The 17,290-nt window shown below is 38.9% G+C and overlaps 1 protein-coding gene across 1 annotated transcript; it reads left to right on the top strand.

The window, feature by feature from the left end:
* Nucleotides 1–598: 598 nt before the first annotated feature.
* On the top strand, nt 599–7,023 carry GDF2 (growth differentiation factor 2). The gene is made up of 2 exons (XM_005497990.3): nt 599–4,222; nt 5,847–7,023. Exons 1-2 carry the CDS (start codon nt 3,877–3,879, stop codon nt 6,785–6,787), a joined length of 1,287 nt encoding a protein of 428 aa, XP_005498047.1. The 5' UTR covers nt 599–3,876; the 3' UTR covers nt 6,788–7,023.
* Nucleotides 7,024–17,290: the final 10,267 nt, after the last annotated feature.

Genomic DNA, 17,290 nt, shown 5'->3' with positions numbered 1-17,290 from the left:
TGATGAATGACTAACAGGAGGCTCCTATCCAGCTGAGATGCTAGATAACTTCTGCCACCAGTATTTCATATTCATGTGGTGCAGATTCACAGACAACAGAGATGTGTAAATGTGGTACTTCCTGCTAACCTTCATAAAAGCAAGATTCAGCATGTATGGGGGTGTTTACAGGCTTACTCTCACAGCAGTTCTTGCTAGTTCATCATAAACAGCTTCAAATAAGAAGTAGATAGTTCTAAGGCACCTTGGAGCATCTGCCAGTTATGACTGCCAAAAGATCGTGGATCCAGCTAGGCATTTCTTCTTCTCCCAAAGTACTGCAGTGATTTACACTGGAACTACTGGGACAAACCTTTGTATACTGTTGATGTTGAAGGTCTGCCTTAAAAATGTAGGGTCTTGTGCTTTTATAAATCACAAGAAACTCAACTACAGTTGTCAGAGTAATGCTAATGCATAAAGAAAAATTTAAAAGTGCTCAGAAAATCATAGTTTATTCCTACAGAACAGCCATAAGCATATGCGTTTTCAAAATATCTTAAGTCACTGTCATTTCTGTTCTCTGTGAAAACTTAACCTTTTCTGTAGGTCTAGTCTTGCTCCCATTTAGCACCAGCTCTGAACAGAACGACATATTAGCCTAGTGTCCTTATGTTCTCATCTACTGCATTTTGTTTTCCTCAAGGAATCTTTTCCAGATCTTGAATTAACCCTTGGGTACAAGCTGACTTTCCAAGATGTCCTGATGTAAGCAATTAGGAAAGAGATACTATGATCTGTTCTAAGGTCTATAGGGCATAAGGAAAAATGCTACTCCTATATTCATTAAGATATCTATAAAATTCTGAAAGGTTTAGTCTGCATTTAAAGGTTTGTTGGCATATCTGTGTTACTTAGCATGGGTCAAAAAAAATTATACTTGTAAGTGGCATAGCTCTCAAGGCATACCCTTACTACACAAGCAATAAAATTCTCTTATTAGTAAAGTTTATGTATTTCATTTAGCGTTTAGCTGTACCAGTAAATTCTCTAAAACAAACAATGTCTAAACCCCATATTTGTGTAGAAGTGGCTACTACTTCCTGAGTCTTTGGTATCTGGATGTCTAATCTTCCTATGGAAAAGGAAACTACATTTGAAAAGGCACAAATGCAGTCAGCTGCTGTTGGGAGACACTGATACCCTTACGTTCTTGGTTCCAACAGATCTTTTGATTTGTAGAGAAAGTGATTATCAACAAACACTTAAACTGCCAAGTCAAGATAATTCCACTAACTAGTCCTAAAATAATTAAGTATACGTTGATATGGGATGACTAAAGGCAGATAAAACAGGAAAACAGGTGATATTCACCAGCAAAGCGTTAAGGACTTTTTCCTAAAACAAATCAAATTTCATTTTTTGTGGCCACAGTTTAATTGCCAGAGGTAACAGCAACAGCCAGAATGTACCTGGGTTTTCATGAAGTATTTCAACTCACTTGCACAAGGCTGCGTAGTTAAAAGAATCCACTGGACAATATTAACATATTTGTGTATCACAGAAATTAACAAATGCGTCACTGCCAAACCTCAAACAGCAGCTTTCAAAGGAATTGCCACTAAATGGAACTGTTCATTGTAAAGTTTCTGCAAAGCTGACACTTGGCCTGACACTATTTGACATCTTTATATATGAACTGGAATCCTGTATATAACAAGCCCACAGCATTTGCAGAAGACAGTGAGAGGTATTTATATAGTTCATTTGATCTAGCTGCACTTTATGTAATCAAAATTCATTTTAAGGTAGACAGATGCAGAACTTAGTACTTGGGCACATGGAATTGAGGCTGCTGCTACTGAGTAGATGACTACAGCCTTGAAATCCATAACTCTTAAAACAATTCTGGTGGGTATCATGGGTATCACAGCGTAGTATTAGCATTCATGGTGATGCTATGTATAGAGGACTAATGCAGGCTTTGGAAAGATACACCCCTGGGTAGTGAACCACATCAGGAAAAGAGATTTTATATCTGCATGTGGCACTGGTAGACTGCCACTAGAAAACTATATATAGCCCTAGTGTTCACCTTTTGCAAAAAAACATTTGAATCCTGAAAGAGACATGAAAGAGAAACAAAGACAGTTAGAGAAAATGTCTGATAATATGGCTAAAAAGCACAATCTGTTTATTTTATCAGAAAGCAAACTGAGAAGTAACTTGATTACACTGTACAAGTACTTTAACAGAGAGAAAATGCCAGTGCTATGGGGCTCCTTCAGCCAGCCAGAAAGTTACAGGAACTTCGGTCTAGAAATGAAGCCAGGCACAATGAAATAATAAATGAGGCACCATGTTTTTTTTAAGTGTAAGTGATAATCTTCTAGAGAAATGCTACAAAAATTGAAGAAATCTTCAGTTCTTTGATATCTTCAGGTAATTCCTGGAGACTCTTAGAAAGTTACATTTTGAACAAACACAAGTAATTGGGCTCTGCACACTGGTGGGAAGCACAAAGGCCTTGAGTAAAACATAGCAGACTTTCTGACTTTACACCACAGGAACATAATTAACCAGGATCTTGGTTCCCAGTTGTCACTTAACAGACATGTGAGTATTTGAGAAGTCTGGGATCACTTTAAACACTGTGTATGAACTGCTAAAAAACTAGAGAAAAATAGCAAAATCTTTTCTGCTTCTTTGCAATTAGATTTTTTAAACGTAAAAGCTCATAATACTATTCAGACTTTATGGATCGTGTACAGTATGGATTGCATTGTTCTTAGAAAAAATGATACATTAATAGTACAGCTAAAATACTTACGCATCATTAGATTAAATCATAATGCATTAAGATAGCGAGTGATATTTTTGTCTATAAATAAACTAGGTTTATCTCTTCTGTATCATGAGAAATTCTGTCACCAGTGTTGTATTTTTGCTTTGACCCATTCTTCTCATAAATAACAGTATTTTCATAGATAATCTTCTGTATCTGCACAGAGAGCTTTTACTTTCTGTGTGGCCTTAGAAGGCCCAGTTCCACCTTCATTTTGAGGTCACTGAAATAATGAGTGGTTGTTCTTGGACTGGATTGACGATCAAAAAATCTAAGAAATGTATTACATAAGATACTAGAAGAACAAGACTGAATTTCTATCCACCAAAGCATTCAAACTAAAAATGGACAAGCCTGCAAACAACATGAAGCAAACTTGACACAAAACAGATATTTCACTGTGTACAAACAATAGTTCTTCACTGATAAAAGTAGTTTTAAGGTTGTTTGTATTGTCATGAAATCACATCTTGCAGAATCACAGGTCTCTCTCAAATGATCAGGTATTTTTTGACTACATGAGAAGGGACTGTAATAAAGATTTCTGAGATGTTATTTACTAATAGCTAATAGAGTAACTTTGTTCTAGATCTCTGTTTTATAGTCTTGATGAAAACAGTTTAATCTTCTGCGTCCCTAAGAGAGCTTCTCTTTGTTGGCAAGGAAATGAGAGAAGAGTGTAATTAAGCCATGATGACCCTAAAATGAAATGTGGATTCTCTACAATATACAATGTCCTTCCCACCAGCCACATGTGTTTGTCAGATGTTTATAGAATCTTCATTAACTAAGAGCTTTGCTAGATAACAGAAGCTGAAGCATGGCATCAATGACTCTGATAAGGGCAAGTGTACAACCAATCTGCTTGACAACTGACAAGAGGCTGGGGTTTGAAGCAGACTGCAAAAAGAGCACAAGAAAGTGATTTGCAAAGGACATTCCAGTTGTTTGCCTTCCACCTCCTTTCCCCTCTCTGTAATGAAACAAGATTTTTAATCAGCTAAAATACCCTTGTCCTCTTGTCTCTCCATCAGAAAGTAAATATAAAAGAAATGCATTATTTTGGAGTATTAGCTGCACTGTCTGTTTTCAACATCATTGCCTGTTTGACAAGAGGCAAGCCTTTGGAGGACTGGGACAAGTTATCAGCTATGGGAAAGTCTGATGCACGCTTTCATGATCCTGGGGAAGTGGAAGATGAGACTCATTTCGACTTTAAATCTTTGCTGGAGAATATGAAGACAGATTTACTAAGGAGTTTGAATATGTCAAGAGTCCCTTCACAAGTGAAGACCAAAGAAGAACCACCACAGTTCATGATTGATTTATACAATAGATATGCTGCAGACAAGTCCTCCATTCCCTCATCCAATATTGTAAGGAGCTTCAGCACTGAAGGTAGGAGAAGTCTTAAGTATGTGGAGTAGAAATTTTGAAGTACATGGATGGACAGTAGGTACTCAGATTCTTTTGACATTCAGAGGGAACTGAGTGCCTAACTTCCACAGATTCTTTAGAAATGAAACAGATTAAAATTTTGGATTGTAGTCTCGTTCTTTAGTTTTATCAGTCTGAAAAAAGTACAATTACCTTTAGTTTTCTTCTTTGATATTTTTACTGTACAATATTCTTTTCTCAAAAGCATCAACTGAGATGATGCACTGAATAATGGCTTATATGAATAATGTTTCTCAAAGCTAGAAATTTGGAACTGAGTTTTAATGTTAGAATGCAAACTTATGATCATCTATAATTGAGACACCCATGCTAGAGAGCTCTGCTTTTGGGTGGTTCTTCTGATACTTAAAAACCACAGCAGTGAACTCAGAAATGTGTCTCTGGATCCAAAGAAAGAACAGCAGTGCTCTCCCAATATTCCAGTTAAGGTGGAAAGATTTAAATGGAAATTGGTAGTCAAGCTTGTCTCAACCAAAAATATTCAAGATCTCTGTCTGTGTAACACTACACAGACTTTTAAAAGCTCCATCATAAGAAGCAGTAAAAAAGTTAGAAGTAAATGTAATCCTTGTGATAAAAATAAGACAGGGAGAATTGAAGCTTCTATTTATAAGAAAAATAGAACTACACAGCTAACATCACAATGAAGAACTCCAAATCTCCAAATTAGTGCCCCTAGTCCTGAAATGGAAAGAAACCTTAACAGTATAAACTAGATTATAGTTTCCATAACTCACTCTCCTCTCTCACTGCTTTTGTGGGTAAACACTGTGAAGAAGTGTCAACATAAGCCAATTAAAAACCAATCATGATTGAGTAATAACCTTACATTGACCAAACAGATATCAGACAGTGCGGACTTTTGAACACAGCCAATCTGATCTTCCAGTCAAGTATCTGCCCCTCCAAAGGCAGAGTTGCCTTGGCAAGCTCAGTAAGTTCAGCCTGGAAAAGACTGGGACCTGGGCATTAAATGTTGTTCATCACCAAGTCTCAATTTGGACCCTGGATCTTTAGAATTTTCAAAAGCTTTTCTATTTCCCCAAACTCTCAGTAATCCAAGCAGCTTTCAAAGTTATTTGAAGACAACAACAAAAGCCTCAGCACAGGTAGTTGTTAGAGACACTTAAATATGTAACACGCTTCTTACTATTGGGAGGGCTGTTCATCCCATATGATGATGATAAGACAGGAAATTCATAGAGTATTTTAGGAATTATTTGTGTAAAAATCTCTTTAGGAAACTGCAAAATCGCAACACTCCCAAGATGTCTTAGTTACGTACTTAACACTGACCAGCACCATTCACAGCTTGTTCTAGACAGACTTCACACACTCACCTAACCATGCAATTTTGATGAAAATGCTTGCAACACCAGGCACCTCAATTTCCACTTTCCACTCCCTGCCCCTCAAACTTGACCAGAAGACTTTTTTTTTTTTTTTTTTAAGCTGGGTAGCCATGTTCTTAATTTACACCCAAAATACATCCTGAGTCTCTTAATAGCAAGTTACTTGGACAGCCAGAAGCACTGTAACCACGTGTTTTACTTTCCTATTGCAGATGTTGTTTCTTTAGCTTCACCAGAAGAAAATCCATTTCAGAAACACATCTTGCTCTTCAACATCTCTATTCCACGATATGAGGAAATCACGAGAGCTGAACTGAGAATTTATATCTCCTGCCACAGAGAAGCCGGGTCTCTCTCCAGGCTGGAAGGCAACATGGTCATTTATGATATTCTAGATAGTGACCACTGGAAAAATCCAGAAAGTACCAAATCTTTCCTTGTCTCCCACAATATCCAGGAGTGTGGTTGGGAGATGTTTGAAGTCTCCAGAGCTGTGAAAAGATGGGTCAGAGCAGACAAACTGAAGACTAAAAACAAACTGGAGGTTGTTATAAAGAGCAAGGCTCTGGGTGGTTTCACTTGTGGGAAGCTGGATATCAGTGTTACCCCTGACACTAAAAATCTGCCGCTATTAATAGTGTTCTCCAATGACCGCAGCAATGGGACAAAAGAGACCAAAGTGGAACTCCGGGACATGATTGTTCATGAACAAGAAAGTGTGCTAAAGAAATTAGGAAAGAACAACACTTCATCTGAAGAGGAAGAACAGGGAGAGGAAAAGGCCATCCCTGGACCCCACCAGCATTCCTCCAGAAGCAAGAGAAGCATCAGTGCCAACCACTGCCGGAGAACTTCCCTCCATGTGAACTTCGAAGAGATTGGCTGGGATTCCTGGATCATTGCTCCAAAAGATTATGAAGCTTTTGAGTGTAAAGGAGGTTGCTTCTTCCCTCTGACAGATAACGTTACCCCAACAAAACATGCTATTGTCCAAACTCTCGTCCATCTTCAAAACCCAAAGAAAGCTTCCAAGGCCTGTTGTGTTCCAACTAAATTGGATTCAATCTCCATTCTTTACAAGGATGATGCTGGTGTGCCCACTTTGATATATAACTATGAAGGGATGAAAGTGGCAGAATGTGGCTGCAGGTAGTATACAAGAAGCTCCAAGAATAAGAACACCCCCTTTTTCTGCTCTGTGTAAATCTGTACATTAGTGATACAAATCAAAATCCTTGCAAACAAGGTTTGGAGCAGGGTATGAGGCTGGTTGTTGTTGTTGCTGCTTGCTTTAAAGGAAAACTGTCATTTAAAGAATGGCAATCATTGTAAATAGTCTGCACTATATATCATGGCAAAGTAAATACTGGATTAAAATATTGTGAAATTGAATGAACTATGCAGTATTTGGCAATAGTGATATGATCTGAATACCTTATTTCAACTTTTCTGTTTAATCAATTCTGTTTAGGTCACAAACTAAAGGATGGGGATTTAGGATGTCCTGTAAATGTTTAATAGTATTGAAATCTAATTCTCTCAGCCAACTCTGGCATTTTCAGCTTCTGTAAAACTCAGTAAACAGAACTTAGTCTGCATGGTAAATTCAGGAGCCTAAATCCTGCCAACCTTTTCTCAAGTAATCTCAGAGGCTTTACAGGCAAATCATTTACTCTCATAAGTGAAGATTTTCAGTATTCAAAATAGAAGATACTCTCGGTCTTATTTCATTCCCAAGTTTCCTTCTGTGGGTAGCAGGTGCCTTGGTTTCAGCTTTCTTATCCTCAACGTCCCTATTTTTACCCCTTTATGGCACATACTTGAATGATAAGAAGTGCAGCCTTCCGCTTCTAAGACGCTGTTTCCTAGGAGGAACAGCAGCCCTTATCTCCACACAAAGATAAGGAGCCACTTTGACCTACTGCAAATTCTTAGTATTTCTTTGCAAGAACATGCAGTCAAATGATGTTCAGCCTTAGAAGCTGTATCCTGCAAACAGTGGGGGTTGGCAGAGCTCAGCACTTGTGAAAAGCCCAGGCTACTTATTCAGAGGCCTAAATATGTTCTTTGGAGTCTGACATTTAGGCTCCAATCTTTTAAAGAGTTCTTCTTAGGAGAAACTATTTTACATACAAAATTTTTTTCACTCCTTAAAACTTTGGCAGAAATTGGAAACTTCTATCCATGTTCTACGAGACTTATACTGATATATGGGAAATATACTATCATACAGTAGTTCTCATTATTTCAGTTGTATTTTCACTGAACGAGGACCCCATCTTTCATGCAATTAATGTACACTTCCTTTGATTCTAATGAAGGTTTTACCTGTACAAGAACAAAGCGTCTTCTGCTGATTCCAGCTGACAGGTGTAAGTGCTGTACAATTCCCCATAGTCAACACACACAAATTCTCAGAGAACACTTTTGATCCAAACCCACAGCAAATTACACATTTGTTCGAAATGAAGAATATTGATGAGGCAAAAATCTAAACAGTAGCTTAATGTATGGAAACAGCAAGATTTAAATGGGTACATATGTTTTAAATTAGGGCAGCCTCTAGGCAAGACAAATTCATTTGGCATGAACAGGTCAGCTTGAAATCCGATACACTGTTTATTTACTATTGTTAACTTATTACAGAGCAAATAGGAGATGAGTGTGAGCAGAATGGTTGTAATTCCATCAAGAACTGCTGGTTACATGACAAACTATGAGGCACAAAGCACTATTCACCAGAATCCTTGGACTGATTTATAGCCTTTTCCTTTAGAATTGGGCTGCAATTGGATCAGATCTGAGATCTGTGTCCATGCAAACTCCATCTATCCATAGCTGCCTGTCATTAACCTCTTAAGCTTCCTGTGGCAGTCCTCTCATTTTACCATTCCCCACTGCCTTCTGTCATCTTACAGTCATCGTTATGCCTTTCTCCTTTCAGAACGCCCTGCTTTCTCTCCCTGTTTTGTTCACGTCTCCTAAGTTCATGACATTTTGTGCAACTTCTCTTAATCAAGTAAAAGAAACCACCAAACAAGCACTTGGTGTGATCACATTAGAAAAGTTAGGTAAGTTAAAAAGTTAGGTAAAGTTTCCCATGTGTAAAGGTAATTGTAGCCCATGTGCCCTTAAGTCATCTAAACAGAAGGTCCTAGTTATATTTTGATTTCTCTGGATACAAGACTTCATCCATAATTAAATTTAAAAGTAGGGAAGTGGAAAGACTAGTCCCCACATGCCCACAGAGAGAAACTCTCAATAATCCTGGTTTGTTCTTTTTCACATTTTGAAGTCAAATGTGAATCTTTGTTTCCCAAGCTGTTATGGGGTTGGGGATGTTTGGGGGAAGCCATTTTTGGCAGAAAAATTCATCCTAGCTATGCTATCAGAATTCCAGAGGAGCTCTACAGGCTACAGGATCCATACCAAAACTGTACTACAAGTCACTTTTGTATTTCAACCAAAAAAATCCTTTGCTCTTCAACAAACACATTCCCATAGGCTTAACACTTTCATTGGTACAGTAGAAGAACAAAATGTGAATCTTTCCATAGAGTGATGGTCAGGGTCAAGAATAAATGAGAACCCAGTAGTGACTACAGATGCTACCTACAGCACAGCTGAAGAGTGTGTCAAATGGATGTTTAGCTTTACATTGTAAATTTAGCAGTTTGATTTATGTAGTTTTGAACATTTGATTTAAAAAAAATGCTCATGTTTCCTCACATTTCAACTGCCTTGGGACACAACAAATCAGCCAGGTGGCCAAGACATGCTAGAGAGTACACAGGTTGCAAAGAGCAGACAAAGCACCTTGCCACCTGCATCAAGATGGGCCCCAGCAGTCACTGAGAAAAACCCCTCTCATCACTGTATTCAGAACATCAATCAGCAGCTTGCTGAGGAGCAGGTTTGGGCTTGTCCACTGTCCAGCAGATGCACAGTTAAAATTAACTTATTTGTTTAACATAAACATGTGGTTTAACATAAACATGTGGGCCCATTAGCTATCTGCATAACAGCCCATAATATCAGAATCACCATCTGACTCCACAGTGAGTTTTAAGGTTACCCTGTAACACTTCAGTCTTAATAGATAAACATGGTAAGCTGGTGGAGGCTGGTCAGGAGATATAGCTGTTGTTATTTTTACATAGCGTCCTACCTTGTCTGTGTACATAGCAGGCACAATGTCCTCTGATCTCATCCGCTCATCTGTGCCATGTCCCAACACAGAACAACAAAAAATGCAAATTAACACTTAGCAGCACACCACCAGCAATCACTGAAAGTCAAAAGATCTCCATTTCCACTATTGTTTTCCACAAATGGAGAGGCAATGGGAACCTGAAGGTGTTCAGCTGATATTTACTCAGACATCTTTATACCGGAAAGATCCTCACAATCTAGAAATGTTAAGCTAGAATTGCCAATTCCTAATATTCGAAATAATAGGGTTTAGATTGCCTCTCAAGGAGGCTTAACGTTTCAGACACAATTGTGCTCTAACACAATTAATCCTGCTCCCAGACCACAGCTGGTTCTTTTCTCCAGCCTCGTCAGAGCCCAGCCCTTACCATGTAGGTAACGCACACAGGTGCATGGCCACACACCAGGTAGGTCCACATAGGCATATGCTGTGAGCTTCAGGAGGTATCAGTACCTTGCTGTAGCTCCTCACAGACAGCACAGAATCAAAGTTTCTTACTGCAAAGAAAAGCTGAAGTGTACAGATGGGACCACAGAACAAGCTGGTAAAGCCAGCATGTAGTAAATGAACAATGCGAGGCAAGAGTCCATCTTCAAACAGCGTAACAACATCTCCTCATCCCCTCTGGCTGCTTTGAACAGTGAACAGGACACTGCTTCAGACTACTAACCACCTCCCTTCTTCCTGTGTTAACTCCATAACATACTGTTTGTTGTGTGTTTAGTGGAGACAAAAACAGGGCAGGTCCCTCCATAGTCTCTGTAGACCAAGGGGCTCAAAGAGTTCTGCGCAACCATCTGCAAGGCAGGAGGCTCTAACTGCAGGTGCCTGAGGTCCAAATCTCCTCATTATCATCCCGGGACTGATCGAGGACTACACACCACCCCAGAGCCGTCTTTGGCGTCTCTTCACCCTCTAGGTCTTTCTCTGAACCCTGTCTCCATGCTGCCTGGGTGCTGCCCTGGGCTGAGGAGCCTCCGTGCTGCCTCGGCGCCATCTTCAGGCTGCGTGGTGCTTCTGCACCAGCTCTGTTCCTTACTCCTCAGCTGTCTTCACCTATTTTCGTACTCTCTCTCACATGCTACCTTAAAATCTTTCAGCTTAAAGGTGCCTCCTTCCATTTCCCTGCCAGCTGCCCACAGTCTTTTTTGCCCTCTCCGTGTCCCTGAGCTGCCCCACTGCCACGTCTGTGCTGGCTGCTGTCTCAGGAGCACATCATAACCTTCAAGCTGCCTCAGAGATACTAATTTCATTTTTGTCCTCCCCCTTAAAGCTTCTGCTGGACCATCAGTCATAATTCAGTTAAAAGCCTCACAGAAGAATGGCTTCAGTGTAGCCCCGGGAAATGAGACACCCTGAGTCAGTCCCTGTACCGAGGTGCATGGTTTGGCTGAAGCCGGACAGACCTGCTGGTAGCCCTCACAAAAGCCTTGACACCCAAAGAACCAAGCGAGCAATGTCCCAGCAGCCTGGGCCTTGGGACTGGCCCAGCAACTGAAACTTCTGATCCACAAATGGCAGCAAACCTAGCTCTTTACCACAAAATATATAGCTCAAGATGCCAACAGCTGGTCTGCCAGGATGTGCTGGGCACTTCCATCCTACATCATCACGGCAGACAGCAGTGCCAGGGCATGTTTGACCAGTCATCAGAGTTGTCAGGCCTTCAGCAGCACAGTCTCCAGGAGCCAGATCACTTTGGAGGCAGCCATTTGCAGTACCTGGCCACTAAACAAAGGTTCCTCTGGATGACCGGACCTCTCACTGTTTCAAATAACCTGAGGATAGGAGGGCTCTTGATGCAGTATTTAATATTCACTATTTATTATCAGCTAGCTCTGGTGCACCACGCTAGCCAACACGTACATATGTAGAATCTAGAGGATACACAAAGTATCATGCAAACACATGGTATACCAGTTCTCCAAGGACTGCACATCAATTTCCACTTGTTGAAAAATTACTTACCAAAATGCAAAATGATGTTCCTGAATTAGTTCAGGTTGGCTAGCTGCAATGCATTCTCCTTAAGCCTTCCTGAATCTTCTGCTTACGTAGAGCATGGCAGTTCATCTGCTCAGCAGGGCTGGTCAATGTGAGTTTATCACAGCTGCACTCCATGAGATTTGATGAGTCTCCACCTGCCCCTGACTGAAATTAGAGAGGTCTCAAGATGGGAATATAAAATTTCTACACCTACCCAGTCTTTTAGTAAAAATATAAATTGTCTTCTCATTCTTTTTTTTTTTTCCTTTTTCTTGGTCACTTTAAAAAAATGGAACAGAATGGGAATAGTGACAGAAGAAAATAGAAATCCAATATATTTTGCATTGAAGTTATTTTATTACAAATGTAATAATTAAAGAACTCACTTGACTTCCACTTTCAGAAAATGGAAAGCTTTCAATATTAAAAAGAAATGTGGAAGAAAACTATATTATATAGGTTTGTACAGCATAAGAACTGAAAGACCTAGGGACAAGCCCCTAACATTACTTCTTTTGGCATGGGGATTGTAACGGAATCTAAGGCTGATTTTATTCATTCTTTGTATTAACAAGGGACCTAGAAAGCCTACTCAGGGACAAGGTTCCCTTTGTACCAAACAGTACAAGAACAGAACAGAAAAGACAGTCTTAGACCATACCTATGCAATCCAGTCATGCCTGTCGCAGACAGACATGGAGTAGCAATGACCCAGACTTGTACATCTATAAAAAGCAATGGAGGTTTGTCTAGAAATACTTACTAAAGTCCTGGAAGCATTAAATATTTAATTAGCATAGTCCTGTGCTTGAGCTAATAAACCCTGCCTCTCAGTTTTTAGGAGCCAAATATCACCTTTACGTTAATTCTAATTCTTATATAGAATTTAAAATATGTCTGTACTAGAAAGCTTACTAAACCAAAAAGTGGTTTGCTTCCAAAGTTAATTTTTATCCTGTTGGTATAGGATCTAGGCTCAAAAAATCATTTATTCCAGTGAAAAACTGCTCTTACTGCCACCTTCAGATGAGCCTCCTGCTACTGCGTTTCGTCACTGACCTAATAGTCTACACAGACCTGATGAGAGAATGGTGAGATCAGCTGCAAATGAGAACCAGGGAGTATTGGAGCAAAATATATAAAGCAAAAAAATATATCAACCAAACAAACACATAGCAAAACATTTTATCTCGCTCTTGTGGAAGCCTTTTAGCATGTGATTGGAGTGATGCAGACCCTGCACGCAGACTAGTCTGGGGCAGATAAAAGAAAATGCCTCTCCTCAGAACACGTAGGAAGTTCATACCCACAGGAAGTCAGAAAATGAAATACTTGTGGACAGATTTTAGAGGATCATAAAATTTTATGAGTTATAAAAGCTAGAGTTAGGTCTGAGCTATTGAGTTCAGCTCAAAATTAAAATCAAAATGGGAATTCGGCTTGGGTTATATTGTTAGAATTGGTGATAGATTTACATTTGGATTTAGGTACTCAAGAGTTTAATGAGCAGACTTGCATTAAACAACATGTTTGATAAAAATTTAAGCTATATGTATCAAGAAATGAGTAAGTAGTCATTCTCCTAAGCTTGCAGTATCCACACCACGTAAGGAAGGACTTTTACCTTCTAACATCATCTATAAATTACCAAGGTAGCAGTGAGTGATACACATCACATTGGATTCAGGGCAAAAACAGTAGATTAGTGAACAGATCTGGTATGCAAAAGTGATTTTTTCCACTATCCTAGCTTTTAAGTCATGCATGTCGGGAAAAGCATTTATTTTACATTTACACTGTGAAGCCAGTTTTGATTCTGTGTGCTAGTGATAAAGTGCATGAGGAAGAATATGCATCTGAACTTGAGGAATAAACTTAGCTGCCGAGTGTTGCCATACCTTGGCTTTTACTGGGTAAAACGGATCAGAAACCTGTATATATTTCTCAAAACCCTAGCTTCATAAAAGTCTCAGCTACAGTTTCCAGCCATTCTGGTATGAAAATCTTTAGAACATGATACAATGCACAATAAATATTAGAAAAGCACAGCATTTTATCTTTTGTTTTACAATTTTACAAAAATCACAGGGAGGAAAGGGCCGTTTCATGATTTTTAACCTCTAGATAAGGCCTCGCTGGAGAAAAATCTAATGGATCTGTGCGAATGCTTCTTTAAATGCCATAAAAAAAAGTCATAATGAGTTTAGCAGTGAATATATAGAACTCAAGTACATATGGAAGCTAATTACCTGACACATATCCTGATTAAAAATGCTTGGTTAGTGTCTGTTACGCTCTCTTTTTTGTGTTCTTAATGGCAGTTCATCTATGTCTGTTACTTTCAGAGTAAGATGAGGTGTCTGTTAACACCTCATAGATAGCATCTGTAACAGCTTGTAGCACCCTTTGCACAGCATGTTGAAACTCAGGTAATTTGAGTAATGCTTTGTTATTTCAAGGGATATTGATTTCTATTCTAAAAGCAGAAAGTGACACAGAAGAATACAGTGAAAAAATAAGGCCCTTCTAAAAAAAGTAAGATTTTTTTTTTTTAGTTTGCTATGATGTAAACAGCAGAATTAAAATACTTTCAAGAAATCCAGAAAACATTAATTTCTCTCATTTTTATAGTAAAGAATTTAACCTTGTTTCCACCATTATCCCGTACTTGGTAAATAGTTTTATGTAAATATGTGTCCATTATGTACTAGGGACCGATAGATTAAAAAAGAAAGTACTCTGCATACTCCATAAACATGCCATGTCATTCTTTTTTCTGGGATAGAAACTGCATGCTTAAAGCTACTGTACAGACAGACAGAAATAGAGATCCATCCTGACATATTCTTAGGGACATAGATTATTGTATTCTTTTTCCCAATTCCTGTCAAATGAATCAATTTTGTAAGTCTGCTCTATGGCTCCTGGGCATGCCCTCCTTCAGCACCCAGCGGGAGTATAAGAAAGAAACAAATAAGAAACAAAAAGAGGACCATGAGACAATGGGACAAACCAACCCTCTAGCCCAGCAGGCGAAATATCTAACCCTTCCATGTTTACAGATTTTTACTTTATTGTTTTAGATCAGACGTGTATTTTCGTTATTGTTATGCTTTGTTTCCATCATAACAAAATTAGTTAGTTTATATCTTCCCTTTCAAGCTAATTGAAAGATGTTGGAACACAAAAGCATTGCTAACAGTAAAGTAACATAAAAGTATTAAGCACTCCAAAGTGGCAAATGTCAGAATTAAGATTATCTATGCAACATCCCCCTCATGGTCATATGCATTAATTACAGTATTACAGCTCATTTTTTGTTTCAGACATCCCCTGCTTTAATCAGTGCAAAGAGCACATGGTGCTTAAGAATTAAGTTAGGTAATTATGAAATACAATATCTTCTCTATTGAAATAATCATCTTAACACACATGACAGTGTGTGCAATTATTCCTGTGGTAATGGCATTTAGAGAAACTATCAGAGATTGGGAGTAAAGGTGGAGTGTTTGGTAGACATTAGTGTAGCAAAAGAGATCCCTTGCCCCAAAAACTTTCCAAGCTAGACAGACAGAAGAGCCATGGGTTAGAAATGCAATAGAAATCAGTTAGCCCAAGGTCCTGTCCACTGTATTGGCCACACAAGGAATTAATGCAGCTCTGGCAATAAATCCTGTAGCTCAAAAGTCAGTTTCTGAACAAAATGTGGTTATGCTGGAGAGTTTCTCTTCCAGCTACCTTTGCCCTAGAGTGCTGGATTGTTCTCCTCAGGGACAATTCAAGAAGAGCAATTCAAATTGGTGATAATTCCCTGGAGTTAGGTCTGTAATGAATGCCACACATTATCACAATACAGAACAGCCCCCCAAAATTAAGAAGATAAAGCAGATCTGAATCTACCAATGAGGCACACAGATGTTACTGTGGCACATTTGAAGCTTAATTACCTATTTAAACATTATCCACAACAACTTCAACTATATTTTAGGCCTCTCTTTTGACAAGGGAATTGGTGACATTTTTAAACCAGGGTTTAATTTTTACAGATGATAGCACAGCCTGGTTGCCAGGGATAGTCTGATTATAACATAAAGTTTTACAGCTTTCGTCATGGAGCAGTCCTGCCTCTAATGGACTCATAGAACAATTTAATTGTTCCCTTTGATGGATTTACATTTGTACATTTACATATTCACAGATACAAACCAACCATGAGCTGAAATAATAACTGCATATATAGACAAGGCTATACCTACACAGACATGTTGAAGGAAGGAACTTCACAAAACTCCTTTATTACTACAACCAAATGGGAGTTGCACTTATTTGCTCATGTGAGTGGCAGGTTTTACTCATGACACACAACACCAGAAGAGCGCACCCAGCCAGGGTAAACCAGCTTTAGACTCTTCCTTCCACTTGTATTCATATGTAGCAGCAAGTGGCATTTTGAAAGCAATAAAAAGCCATGATTCCCTAGTCTATTCTTGCAGCTATCTCCAGCAAGAGAATGGCTGGGGTAGCTAGTCATTTCAGACTTAAAGCCAAGAATCTATTCTTGTATGTCTTTGGCATGTCATACTGGAGTTCTGAATGTTGACAACTCACATGGGTACAGCCTGCAGCTGCATCCCACATATTCTGATCCTCTTTCAAACTCTTAATACAATAGGGTTTTGAATACATTGTGAGCAGAAGAAAACAACCCCCCACATTCTATTTTGGTATGTTGAGCCTAAAGTCTATTGGCTGGGAGCTGTCATCAGACATGGCCATATGTTACTCAATAGTATTACAAGTAAATCCTAATTGAGTGCAAATTATGAAGATTAAAGTCACCTCAGATTTAGCTGTATTGTGTTGAGTCAAATGTATTTCAAAGTCCTGTTTAAAATGCTGGCAATTCTCAGCACAGAAATTAGCAGGCTGTCATTACCTTGGATTTTATGAGCTATTCCAAATGTCTGGAGTCCCTTGTTTGGAATCCTTAGCCATAGAATGTAAGAACAGTCCTTTGCAGCTCAGACTGAAAAACACCAAAGACAGTGTATTGTCAACAACTTCTGAAAAAAAATACTAAATATTGATACAACTAAGTCACTGAAGAATCTCCTGGTATAATCTGTTCATAAATAATGGTAAAAGGCTGATGACTACTGTTCTAATTGTGGTTAAAATCGAAGTTTTGCGTTTAGGCAATCCACTGTCAGGATAAGCCAGGACCAGTTTATAACAGGCAATGCATTACCTTTTGGAAACAATTAACTGCCAGAAAGATCTTCCTGGACAATTGCAGTTTATTGCTTTTTCATAAGGGGTCTGTGAAGTAGTAAGGAGCTGAACTTCATCTATTGGTGCACTTCAGATGATGCACTCCATTTTAATGAGATTAAAGGTTTAATGCTGTTAAAAGATTTTTGTCTGTTCAGTGCACTTGGATTCAACACAGGGATTTCA

The sequence above is a fragment of the Columba livia genome, chromosome 6 (assembly GCF_036013475.1).
Source record: "Columba livia isolate bColLiv1 breed racing homer chromosome 6, bColLiv1.pat.W.v2, whole genome shotgun sequence".
Classification (NCBI taxonomy): Eukaryota; Metazoa; Chordata; class Aves; order Columbiformes; family Columbidae; genus Columba; species Columba livia.
This window is presented reverse-complemented; position numbering and strand designations above follow the sequence as displayed.